The sequence below is a fragment of the Acinonyx jubatus genome, chromosome A3, assembly GCF_027475565.1.
Source record: "Acinonyx jubatus isolate Ajub_Pintada_27869175 chromosome A3, VMU_Ajub_asm_v1.0, whole genome shotgun sequence".
Lineage (NCBI taxonomy): Eukaryota > Metazoa > Chordata > Mammalia > Carnivora > Felidae > Acinonyx > Acinonyx jubatus.
Window position 1 is genome coordinate 56,438,151 of NC_069388.1, and position 13,825 is coordinate 56,451,975.

Sequence of the window (13,825 nt, forward strand, 5' to 3'; positions counted from 1 at the left end):
CCTCTGGCCACAAGGTGGTGGTTTTGTCTCACTGCCGCTGGCAATCACCCGAGGAGGAGGCCCTGTGAGGGGCTGGCCCAGCTCCCAGAGCGATTCTACAGACCCCACTTACCGGCTTTCCCCATGGCAGGCTGTGGCCTTTCCTCATGCTCTCCCTTAAGGTATTCTGGCGACGGATCAGAATCTCTTTAGCCTGCTTCTCGCTCGTTTGGGGTTTGAGGTTGTATTTGTTGTAGGACAAGGTCTGCAGAGAGAAGGGCATGTCAAATACGTAAGGACATCTGCATACAACCTTCAGCTTTAGGAGGCCATGGAAATGTCGCAGAATAAGACGACCCAAAAAAGAAGACACCGAAGACGCCACCTGAGCGTCCGCCTCAATTACAGAGGAGCGAGCTGTGGCCCCGAGAAGAAAGGTCTGTGAGCAAGGCCACCCTCATCAGGATGGAACTGTGGTTGGAGCCTGTGCTTTCCCAGCTCGCGGGCACTGCCCCTCTGGTGTCCTTGCAGGAGTCCCGCCCCGACGGGCTCATGGACTTTGGCTGCTCCATACCCACCCTCTTTCGCAGGTTGTGTTCTTTATGCTCGGACGGTGGTGTCTGCGTGTTTGGATCGAAGGGATCAGAAAAATGTCAAAACTCCATTGGAAATCTCATTAAGTTTGCTATTCTTAAATTTTGCCGATGGAAGATGCATTCAAGATGTCAGCCAATGACTATCACCATTACCAGTTCAGAAAGGAAGAGGTCTTTTAACCAAACTGTAGGAAGGACGTAATCCATAAGCTCTGATAAAGAGCAGTCCTTTAAATGGAATCAATTATCTTTATAAAAAATTTCTTCCTTATTGCTTTTTTTTTTTTCGAGAAGGAGAGAGACAGGGCACAAGTGAGTGAGAGGCAGAGAGAGAGAGAGAGAGAGAGAATCCTATGAGGGGGAGAGAGAGAGAGAAGAGAAGCAGGGATCACCCATAACAGGGATCCTGTTTTTAACCTAAGCGGGGCCCATGTTCAACTGAAGAGGGGCTCGAGCTCACCCCAAGCAGGGCATGAGTTCCCCCAAAGCAGAGCATGAGCTCACCCAAAGTGGGCCTGTGCTCACCAGACGCAGGGCTCGAACTCACCAACCTTGAGATCATGACCTGAGCCAAAGTCAGATGCTTAACCGACCCAGCCACCCAGACACCTCATCTTCTTTACTGTTATCAGGCCACTGAAAACCTGTCTTGAACCACAGACCAATCTTGGTCCTCAGATGTTTACAAAGTGCTTAGCTGGAGTTTCGTCTCTCCTTTCTTTTCAGTCAAAGTGCAGCAGTGAATATACTGTTTCCCCTGGGTCAGTGGGTCCCACTGGATAACAGAGTCAGGGCTACAGGCATTACCACTCCTGGTTAATGGATGCTGTAATAAGCATTTTCAATTCAACAGCAAAACAGCAGATGCTCTACGTGCCAGGTGCCATGGTAGGTGCAGGGTTTTAAAAAAATGGATACATTTGAATTATGGTCTTCAAAAGGCTCATGGTCTACTTGGGGAGTCCGACAAGCATATACTGTTTTGTGCTCAGGAAGTAAGATTTTCGAGTCTGCAGGGACTTAAAGAGTATAGGCAAAGGACACTCATCCAGTCTTGGGGGGGGGGCGGGGAAGGTGCATTGCACCGAGCTGTGTCTTGAAAGACGAGTGGACGTTTCCTCCAAGAAGAGGGAACACATGAAACAATACATAGCTATAAAAAATATGTGACGGGAGGTAGGAGGACTTGCTGGAGACAAGCTGGGAATTTATTTTCTACCTCAAGAGAATTTAGTATTTTATTCAAAGTATGGTGAGAAGTGAGACAGGTACAGGAAGGGGCTGGGGACAATTTGCTAAGGAGATATTAAAAAATGACATACGACACTATCAAAACATATTTTAAAATTAGGCATCCAGAACACCAAGACAGACTTACAATTTTTCATCAATGTTAACTTCATGCAAAAGTGAATTCGGGGTGCATGGATGTTTGTATACACACACTCATATACGTGTATCTGTACATATATATGTATATGTATACGTTGCTGTTAGGAATTTCCCACACCTTGACTTGAGGGCTGTACTTTAAGGAACATTTGGACACTTTTTGTTCTATTTTGTCTCATATCACATCACCCATGTGCTTATTCTTGCCTATCTGCAGGAAGCGTAGTTGGTCCTATGCATATAATGTATATGCAAGCTTCTTCCCTCTGTTCCTTCCATTTCAGCCTTTTAATGAAGGAGTTGGTGATTGTTTAAAGACCGTATTTCCCTCTAAAACTCGAGCTTTATGGGACAAAGTGCCAGAAGTGCATTAAATATTTGCGGAAGGGAACTCAAGTTGCATAAATGGTTTTCCTCCTTTGAAAGTGTGTGGGAATTCTGCGTGTGACCTGATCATTTAGGCCACATCAGGGGACTGCCCATCAATCTCTAAGTTATCCTTAGAGTCTGAGCTGAGGTCAGTCTCTTCCCTTGTAGGTTTAAAGAGAACTTTTCTCAATTCCCATCCCCACTGTGTTCCAGAGAGCTTCTGTGTCCCAGAGGGCTGTCTCACTGGAAACCTCTAGAAGCTAGTTCTTCAGCTTGCTGAGCAGTGACAATCTGCTGAGGGGAGTGGCTTTAAACAGGATTGGCCAGAGCCCTCCCAGGTGCAATGGACCCGGCAGGACCAGCTCAGCTTCAGATCAACTATATATCAGGATCCCCTAGAGTCAAACTGTGCACTCATTCCAGCCTTGCTCTGAAATGACTCCTGACTCCCAAGATGGCCTCTTCTGAGGTGTGGACTGTGAGAAATGTTCCAGCCACCAGCCCCACACCACATGAGGCCCACTGACCTATCACCCAGGCTAGAGACTACAGCCGTCACCTTTTGTGACAATCTTCAAAACCGTAGATTGCCCACTAGAAACAAAGGAGACAAACAGCTGTCCTGCATTGCATCTCTAGAGCAGTTTTTCCTTCAAGAGGGCAAGAGGACCACAGGGAAAAGAGGAGTCACATGACCTACGTAAAAGATGGTGAAGAAAGGAGACAGGAAGGGGAAGGACTGGTGAATTTCACTCTCTCAAAGGAACAAAAGTGGAGGAGCTTGAAACTCCCTTCCATTTATTATTTACGTTCTCCCCATGTAACCTTCATGACCTATCTGCTTATTTGGGGGCAACAAGAAAGGAGGATGCTACGTGGCTTAGAAGGGAGAAGCCTGAAGACAGACTGAATAAGCACCCTTATAAAAGAAGAAAGGTGGCTATCTGGGAACCTGCATAAAAGGGAATAAAGACAGAATGGGTATTTGGCCTCATTTTAAGCTGGGTTGGAGTCCCAGGATCTCCATCTCCATTTCTGGGCCTTTCCTTAAATTCAACCTTCATAAACACGGGGAAAAGGCTGCTTTAGTCAGCCTTCATCGAGCTCTGGCCCTCACTAAGCTAGCCGACCTTCTTCAAACCAGGAAGTTCTTAACAATTTATCTATTTATCAGAATGTGATAGTCTTACTGAAACAGTTTCGCTTGGAATGATTTGAAAGCTCTTGCATTTACTCTAAGCTTGCTATGATTGATGCTGACCTATATTCCCTCAGCAGGTGCAGAGTCTTTGCTGACACATTCCCCTTAATCACTGACCTTTCCAAAATGGGAAGCCAGAAAACATTCCCTTTAACTGGATCGCATAAGTCTGGAGTCATGGAAAGAGCACTGGGTAGACTGCTGGAAGACCTAGGTTCTTAACTCGGATTTTGTGTGTGTGACCTTCAACAGGTCAGATAAACAACTCTCCTAACCTCAGCATCTTTTACTTGAAAACGAGGGGCTTTCACCTGATGGCTTTTTTGGTCCCATCAAGACTATGATCTATAACCAAGGGCCTCACAATGACTTTACTTATAATCATATCGTAAGAATTGGGATAGTCAAACTTAAAAAAAAATTAAAAAGAAACAAACAACAACAACAACTCCTAAGTAGAGTTCACAGGCTTAAATGTCATTTGACTGAATCAAAATTTCAGAAGGACTCACCCACCGCCCCCGGGAATGTTCTGACTATACACTTGGCACCAGTTCCCAAGTGGTAGTATAGACTCCATACCTTTATCCAGAATTGAAAAATAATATGCCGAGTACATCTGCTTTGATGTAGGCGTTCAGCATTGTAGTTGCAACAACCACCTCAATTTTCTAAGCTCTATTACAGTCAATCAGATCAGGACAACTTGACTACCATTGGCATCCCGCTGCCATCTTTCTCTGTGGGGCGGTGAGTGAGATCCACTGCTTGTTCATCTCCGGAGGCAGAGGGAGGCCTGTTGCTTCTGGAAAGTACCAGGCTGCAGGGCTAGGGCAGCCTGACCCCTAGGGCCAGCAGTTGGATTTGCATTCTTTTCTACACCACACGTGCCAATTTTTTTTTTAGCAGAAAAGTAACAATTAACTTTCTGTTCTTGCAATTAAGCAGAAAGAAGTCGTTTAGCAAGAAGGCTGCTGCAGAGGAGATAATGTGAATAAGAACTGATTCTTGAATGACTGGTTCCAAGGACAGGCCCGGGAGCAAGGCAGATAGTTTATACACACCCTTTGTCGAACTTGGTACATATTGCGTGTCAGGATGTCCCTCATGGATTCCACGTCTTCAGGGGAAAGCCTTTTGATTCTGTGTATCCTCTGGGCCCTGCAAACATCATTGGAGGGAAGCCAAGCATTATTCTTGCATCTTGGCAAGAGTGCCACAGAAGTATCAACATACGTGTGGGCATTCTAAGTTCCAGAACCCCTATTTTTACATCATTTTTTTCTATTGTTTTAGTCAATTCATGTGAAATGTCGGTACGTGTGTCATGACTTACATTTTGAAGATAAGGTTTCCTCCCTATAGCTTTTATGTGGGAATTATTCTAATCCCTTTATTTAAAAGGGGTTTAAGGTGGTTACAAATCTGTTATTTTTTCCTCCATATTCATTACAAAGAGATATGTTGGTTAAATACAACGGTCAATTGTTAGAATATAAATTTTTAAAAAGATACTATAAAATTAAAATCAAATGTTTTACTGTTAGAGTCCACGGCAATAAGATTACTCAGTCAAGGCTGTACTTCTCTCATTTCAAACAGGTGACAAACAGCTCACGGACATCATCTGCACACCACGTTTTGGATGGCTCTGATCTAAGGGAGTGTTAAAATTTTGGAATTGGCCCTTCAGAGATTTTATATTTGGTTAAAGAACAGTTGTAAGAAACTAGAATCATATTTAGGCCATTTATATTCTGAAAGCCAGGCGAGCTCTGAGACACTGGGCACTCTGTGAGACTCTAGAAGCAGTTGACTGCTCCCGGCCTCCGCATGAACAGCTCCCCAGGGCTTCCTTCACCATGAGCCCTCCCCCTGCCGCACCCCCGAAAGGATTTAAAAATCAAGTCATGTCCAGGTTATCAGTCAATGCACAATTGTCTTCTGAGGATGTCAAAGGCATGACATCGCTATGTGCGGAATTCTCATGTGACAAATATATTTGATTTCAATCATTTCAATCCGCTGGCAGGAATTTCTAAAAAATGTTTCAGCGAATAAATAATGTCTGTTCATTATAGAAAGTAAGAACAAAAAAGAGAAAACTAAGGAAAATTAAATCTGTCTTTTAATACTATCCCTTCCATTAATATCTTGGTATAAAACCTTACAGACTATTGATTTCTTTTTCGTTCCTTACCGCAGCTCTTCTCAGTGCATAAGGGTGCTGAGATGCCACTATCACCATGCAGAGGTCTTAGGATAATTGATCATGAAGATAAGTAGTTATTGGTTTCAATACAGGCCACTTTTAAAGTATTTTTTCCCAAACGTTAGTAGCAATAGAGCCATAAATAGCAAGGACATTTTGCAAGTAAGTATTTTGGTACACTTTGTAAGTACATTTTGTAAGAACATTTTAAAAGTACGATTGGTAAAATGTCTTTAAGGACTTGGATACCAGATATCACAGTATGCCAGAATTTATTTAGCAATACTATTTGTAGACTGACTAATGCCCTTTCTACAAAATCCTTGAAATCAGAGTTTCTGTATCTCAGAGCTGCAAATGTCAACACTATTGATATTCGGTTACCACCCTTGGTGATCTAAACAGTCTTATCAGGGCATTTCAACCTAACTGTTTAAAAGTCCTTGAAATAAAATCTATTCTGATTGAGGTACACCTACACATTCCCACAATCTGAGCACATTCTTTTGTTATAGTGGAAGCAATCTCTTGCCAAGCAGAAACAACAGCTAATCAAAAAGTTACATTCCTATGTTCATAATGAGATTCACAACCAACTAGGAAAAAGTCATAAGATGGTCAAATTAAATTTGAGATAGCAGGAGATCTAACTTGGCACTCTCCCCGGTTTGTAATTGCCCACTTTGGGAAAGACCAGACTTAATTAAGGTCCATTCAGGCTGTTGGCTGGATGTGTAATACAGGTATCCCAAAACCACTATCTTTCATTGACCCACACTGGGAAGCTACAGATATGAAATTATACAGAGGAATTATTAATTTAGGCAAGGGGATACCTGGAGTTTTCTACATGCCACTCATTAGCAAAATCATCCCTGAAATGATCTTATTATCAGGAAAGGTACAATCCTTAGAAAAACAGAATGTTAATAATCTCTAGATCAAATAAGTTAAATTATAAGTTGAAAGACTTGTCACTGGAACATTTATTCATTATCCATAAAGGAAATTTCCATCACCTTAAATGAAAGCCCCGTGGTAATTTCATAGCTATTGAATCAAACTGGGAAAATCTGAACCTAAGTGTATTTCAATAAAAGCTTCATAATTCTCTTAACTTTTAAGTTTATTTATTTATTTTGAGAAAGAGTGTATGTGCGCATGCAGGAGAGGGGCAGAGAGAGAGAGAGAGAGGGAGAGCGAGAATCCCAGGCAGGCTCTACGCTCAGCTTGGAGCCTGACAAGGGGCTAAATCCCATGACCATGAGATCACGACGTGGGCCAAAATCAGAGTCGGACGCTCAACCAACTGAGCCACCCAGGCACCCTTCTCTTAATTTTTCTAAATCAGATGCTATAATAATGTAAAAAGAGGCTTCAGTTCTAAACACAGCAATATAGATATGAACTTGTAGATGTTCTTATTCATGCCATAATATAAATTCGTAAAAGATCAAATATTATCCCCTGATTCATTTGTAAGAACCCATTCTCTTGTGATAGCTTTACACGTGAAATCCATGAGAAACATATGCTAAGGTGACTGAAGAATGTGCCCACTGATCAACTAATGGCACCTAACTGCTCTTCTCTAGTGTGGGTTCCTTGTGTCTTTGTAGAAAGGTCACGAAGATGACCAACATTTAGAATGAGTGAAGAGTGGCACAGAAGAGGGCCCAGCTCTGCACAACACCATGTTCCATTATGGAGGTGAAAATGGCACCATTATCGTCATCCCAGAATCTTTGGTATAAGAACGCAGAAATGCAAACCTATACCTGTCAGCGTGTGATCGATTCAAAAATCCTTAAACTACAATAAATTAATTTGTGCTTTTTTGCAGACGACATGTTAGAATTATTTGGGAGTTTTTAAGTATGATGTTTTGAAGTTGTACAGTTGTAGTTTGCTATGCCTATAAATGTATTTACTTTAATATCTCTTTAATATTGACCACATATTTTTGAAAGCTTTGACACTTTCAGGAGGTTGAGCCTTTATCGTCTAATATTTCTAAAAGCTTACCACTCCTTGGTAAAACGAGGTGCCTTGTATTGAAGCCAATAATCCCAGTACATACTCTACCTATCCCATGGGGTTGTTTTGAGGGTCAAATAACATAATGCACGTAAAAGTAAGGGCATTTCGTAGAGTTAACACCATCTGCACCACGCTATTGACAGCTTCTGGTGGCGGTGTTCTCCTGAAGACTTTGCAAAGCTAAACCTCTTGCAGAACAATTGCTTCAACTTCTAAAGACACAAATGTATCTGCATTTTGTTGTTATCGTCTCATACAGAATAATAAAAAGTGAGCTGGGTACACACTTCTTTTTCCTATTATTGTACGAAGGTTTGTTTTGAAGAAATTGGCTGCTTTGATCTCAGGAGAGGAATTCCTTCTGCTTGATGTCGTCCAGATTTCTGATGAGATCAAATAAATGCGATTTAAATACAGTTTAACTTGCATTAAATATCAGTTAAAAGAATCTCCTCTCCTACCCCAGTTTACTAACTGGTTTGGGCTACAGGAAGAAAAAAAGTCTCTAATTTATAAGTCTCTCTTACTAATCTTGAATCAGTGTCTAAAAAATAAGTGACTTGACAGACAGGATCCCTCCCAATAAAACTGGCTTGAAAACTGTCTTGAGGTTAGAAACAGGGGCAATTGCTTGCAACCGGTGCAGTGTAATACAGAGATTCAAAATATGGTTTAACACATGACAGATTGCATTTGAGATAAGTGCCCCTACATTCTTAGACCGAGAGCTCACATAACTAGTAAGCAAACCAACTGAGGAAGTCCCTAATGGTCTAAAGCACCTGAACTTATCCAGGCCTCCTGCAATGCATTAACCCCCATTAGAGCAAGCCAAATGCCTGGAGACCAGAGGGTCACCTCTTATACTCTCATAGCTTCCTAGATTTTATGATTATGTGTTTGTAAGGCCTTTAAAAGAAAATAAGTTTATTTATTTATTTTGAGAGAGAGAGCAAGCACACTCGGGGGAGGGGCAGAGAGCAAGACGGACAGAGGACCCTAAGCAAGGCTGCCAAGAGATGTCATGACCTGTCAAATCATGACCTGGGCCCAAATCAAGAATCGGATGCTTAACCAACTGAGCTACCCAGGTGGCCCAGACCTTTTTTATTAATGCCATGACCCTGCTAGGGTATGAGCTCCGTGACGTGTTTGTTTTACAGTCCCTGGCCCATAATAAGTGCCCAAGGAACAGGTTTGGGCCTAAGGTGATGCCAAAAATTAAGTTAAGTTAAATCAAGTTAAGTAGGATTCAAATGCAATAATTTAGAAATTATTTAGAAATAATTTAGAAATATTTAGAAATATTTAGAAATTATTTAGAAATAATTTAGAAAACAAAGGTCAATGCAAAGAAGAAAAAAGCCACGATGAATTAAATACCAGCACTTTAAATAAAGACAGGATCAATATTCCTGATTTTTTCCTCTGCCTGAGGCTCTAATATGGCTCCGCATGGTATTGCCGATAAATATTTGTTAGCTCACTGCCATTTTAATATCAGAAGTTTCCTTAAAGCAAGCCATGCAGTGGGCAGCACCGAAATCAACCAACCAACCACAAAAAGTCTCACTGAGAAATAAGGCAGAAAGCTTTCTGTTAATACCAAGATGCCTTCCAGGACGCTACTTTAGATTTTTTCCAGGCCATGGAAGAAAGGTGAGGGTGTTTCTGATTCATTAGCAAGTAAGGGATGTGAGATAACACTCAGGCATGAGTGAAAATTTTATTGCTACCTGTTCTTCACCTGCTTTTCAAACATGAAGATACAGTTGAAGCTCACGATCAAGTGACTTTACCTACAGAAGATGGCAGAATGCAGGTGTTCGTTATCTTAAATATGTTGTGAGTAGTTTGCTCAATTCATAAACTGCTTCTTGGAAGAAACCTGGAGATCCTTGACGGGGTGGGGGAGGGTGGTAAATTTAAGTAGCCCACCAACCACCACACCTCCGGTTTCCACCACTCATCCCCGAATCCCAGCTAGCATCACAAGGTGCTGACCAGGTCTCTCCTCATACGAGGATGGAAGAGAAATGACTTATGGGAGAAATGCATATAATTTTTACTATAGGATTAGCAGAATCAAAAGAACAGCGGTTAAAGGGTAGCAATTAATCAAAAAGAGAAAGAAAGAGTCTTGTAAACCATGCCATAATTCTGTAAGTTCACTTGCCCCTCCTTCCCAAAGAAAGGTGTCATACAACTGTCGCACACAACTTTTGCTAGAAAGTACTTTTCAAAAACTGGGTGACGTAGGTTGAGCGTGGGCCAGACTACAAGCTGCCAAGACTCAGGTCATCCTTTTTTCACAATTCCTTTCTTTCAATTTCTGCCTCTCTGATCCTAGTATTATCTCTCAGTTGAACAATGAATGTATGCCCTTGGAATTCTGACATGTAAAGTCCAGATCAAAGGGCATAGAGAACTTACTGGCACGGTACAGAAAAGGCTGCGGTACTGAGGATCCCAGTTTCTACCATCTCAATAGCTTGCTTCATTTCCAGCTTCTTGTACAAAGAGACAATGCTTGATTTGGGCTGGTTCTTTCGGATTAGGATTTTCCGTAAATATCTGTGATCAAACTTCTTAAACCTAAAAACAAAGACCAACAGTTTGACAATCTTTGATCTCTGTATGTGTTATGGAAGTATATATTTTTCTTAAAACAGACTAACTGTATTCTGAACATGAGGACAGGGCTGAGAATTCAGTCTTTGGACACATTAAAAAAATCATAGAATACATATATATATATATATATATATATATATATTTTTTTTTTTTTTTTTTTTTTTTTTAAGTAAAGGAAGAATAGCCTACTGGCCTGAATACATTGAAAATCAACTAAACAAAAGGAGGGGACAAGCTGCAATCAGGGCAGAAAAGTATGCATAAGTGGGGAGCGGGGGAGGCCCAGCCCAGCCCAGCTCCAATTGTAAAAGAAGAAATGAGGGGTTGAGGCTTTTGAACAAATGTTTCATTCTAATAGCCTCCTAACAGTGGCAGCTGCTCTTACAGTAATACTGGCCTATTCAACCAGAACCCAATAAATTTAAATGGCCTGGTAGTTACAGTAGTTTTGCCCATTATGCTGCAGATCATTTTGAATCCTGACAATTAAGGAGGGGCTGGGGGGAGACCCCACATCTATCCTGACAGTCTGAATGATGGAGAATCTGAATAGGCTAGGCGCTGATGGCCGCCGACTATTGTAGCAAACCTCTGGCTGGCCCATTAGACTGAGCTGCACGTATGCATATGGTGCCTTCAGAGTTGGCCATTTGTTTGGGGTAGACGTTGTCAACACTTCCAATCATTTTACATTCAAAGAGTAATTTGTCTGCCTGCTTTATTTTCTGGAGGGGAACATAACTCCCTGAGCTGCTGGCTTATTATCTGGTGATTGGTTTCCTGGTCTGTGAGGCGGATGGATGCTTTATCACTCAAGTCTCCTCCGGGGTTAGCAGGCTGTGATACCTTATGATCTATGTTTAGCTCGTGCCTGCTCTTGCTCCAAATGGGTCAAACCCTCAGCCTTCTTGTTTTCTCTCTTTCTTCACAAGAGTCTGTTGTTCCTATTTATTGCTCAATCTACCGACATTGCTCCCCACCCATCAGGACTTCTCTGACACTCTTCACACTGAGCTCACCTTGACCTTTACTGTTCAATGCTGGTTGGTGCTGTTGCCCTTGCCTTACTTGCCCCATCGCTTCTCCTGATGTGCCACGGGGTCATTTCCTCTGTGCCTTCCACTTCCTGATTCACACATGCTTCCCTTCCAGCCTCCCTAAAGACTTCTTCCAAATCTCTTCCTCTTCCTTACCTGCTCCAGAGGAATGGAAACTTCTCAGAATCCTGTCCTCAGCTTCCCCTCTTCACACCCATGTCGTTACCTCACCTAGCTATTATTTAATTAAACATTCTTCTATAGTCTATACATTTAACCATGGCATTGTTAGTCCCCTAGACTCGCTATCTGGAAATCTGAAAGTCATTCTTATTGCCTCTTTCCTAGCCCTCCTGGTTATATCCATAGCCTGTCACCATTTCCACCTCAGAAATATTTCAGTGCTCTTTCTGCTAATTCCTCATCCTTATGATTCTGAAAGCTCTATGGTTCATTGAAATCAGAAGAGGTCCTAAAGCCAGACCTGAATTCAATCAAGGTTCCACTGTAGAATAGGTTAGTTGATCTCTTGGAGTTGGTTTCTTTATCTTCAAGGAGAAAAATAGTGCTAACACAGGAGATTCAGGATGTCAGGTAAGATACCATATATGAAACAGATAGCACAGTACCTGAGGCTTATTTTATGCTTGCAAGATGAAACTCTTACATCCATGTGAACATCCCTTACAGGTCTCCCTCCCCACAGTATCTGTTTCAAACCCAGCTTCCATATCTCTGTTGTTGTTTGCCTCCCCAAAGCCAAGTATGGTCATGTTATTCTCATATTTAAAAGCCTTTTGATCTATTAAAGGTCAAATAGAATTTTATAGGATTAATGGCTCTCTAGGACTCCTTAGCATTGTGCCACAGAAGCGTATCTCTGCCTTTCCAAGCTCTTGTCTTACCATGTTCCTTTCTCGGACTGTGTCCAAACCATGCTATGCTCTTTGTTGCCTTTACATTTGGAAATACTCTGCTGTTACTGCTATTGCTTGGCATTTTTTCCATTCTTCTTTGCCTGTAGAACACCTCATTTATTTTCAAAATGCACTCTTGTTTCTGTATTATAGCAGTTCCGTGCATTTACCTCCGTTATAGTGTTTCTTATACAGATCATCAGTATCTGTTGGAGCTCTTTCTCTCTGTTCCCCCAGGATCCTGTCTACCAAATTGTGAGGATCTTGAGTGCATTGGGTGCATCTTACTGCTCTCAATATCTGCCTTGGGGTCTAGAAAATTTGGTACCGATTTGGTTAAATAGAATAATATTAAATGATTTTTCACTGGAAGAACTATAGGATTTAAACTTAAAAAATCCATGACCTAGGTTCTAGATTGGTGAACATTCCCATGACTTAAGTTCTATTTTAACACTAGGAGGACTGCTAAAACTATAGTTTTTATCTCATAAAGAAAGCCCACTCAGAATGCAAACTGGTGCAGCCACTGTGGAAAACAGCATGGAGGTTCCTTTAAAAGTTAAAAATAGAACTATGCTCTGATCGCAGAATTGCACTAACTTACCCCCAAAACACCAAAACACTAATTCAAAGGGATACATGCACCCTGGTTTATAGCAGCATTATTTGCAATAGTCAAACTATAGAAGCAGCCCCAGTGTCTATTGAATGATGAATGGATAAAGAAGATGTGGCATATATACGTGTATATATAATGGAATATTCATCCACCATAAAAAAGAAAGAAATCTTTCCATTTGAAACAACATCGATGGAGCTAGAGAGTATAATGCTAAGCGAAATAAAAAAGAGAAAAACAAATATCCTATGATTTCCCTCATGTGTGGAATTTAAGAAACAAAACAAATGAGCAAAGGAAAAAAAAGAGAAAGAGAGACAAACCAAGAGACTCTTAACTATAGAGAACTAACAGATGGTTACCAGAGGGGTGGGGGGGGGATGGGTGAAATTGGTGATGGTCATTAAAGAGTACACTTGTTGTGATGAGCACAGAGTATTATTGTATGGAAGTGTTGAAATCACTATATTGTGCACCTGAAACTAATAATAACACTGTATACTAACTAACTGGAATTAAAATTAAAAAGTAGATTAACCACACACACACACACACACACACACACACTAAATAAATAAATAAATAAATAAATAAATAAATAAAATGTAAAAAGCCCACCCATAAGCTCCCAGTTTCTCATGTAGGTGCCACTACTTCTTGACAGCCAGAACTTTCAAAGTCTAGTTTCTCTTGGAATCACCAACATTAATATGTTGGCAATCCCTAGAAAGAAGACATCTACCACTCGGTTAATTCAACTACTGCTAACTCCTACGTTTGCTAAATAGCTATGTTTAACTTACAAACTCTTATCTTCCTTATCCTG

General features: G+C 41.3%; 1 protein-coding gene across 1 annotated transcript in view; it reads right to left on the reverse strand.

The window, feature by feature from the left end:
* The window catches only part of SLC9A4 (solute carrier family 9 member A4), a 68,323-nt gene that overhangs the window by 11,375 nt on the left and 43,123 nt on the right, over positions 1–13,825 (reverse strand). Inside the window, exons 8-10 of the mRNA XM_015065183.3 lie at positions 10,223–10,384; positions 4,602–4,698; positions 113–244 (exon numbers count right to left, since the gene is read on the reverse strand). Of these exons, the coding sequence (XP_014920669.3) occupies positions 113–244; positions 4,602–4,698; positions 10,223–10,384 (391 nt within the window). The remainder of the gene's footprint in view (positions 1–112; positions 245–4,601; positions 4,699–10,222; positions 10,385–13,825) is intronic.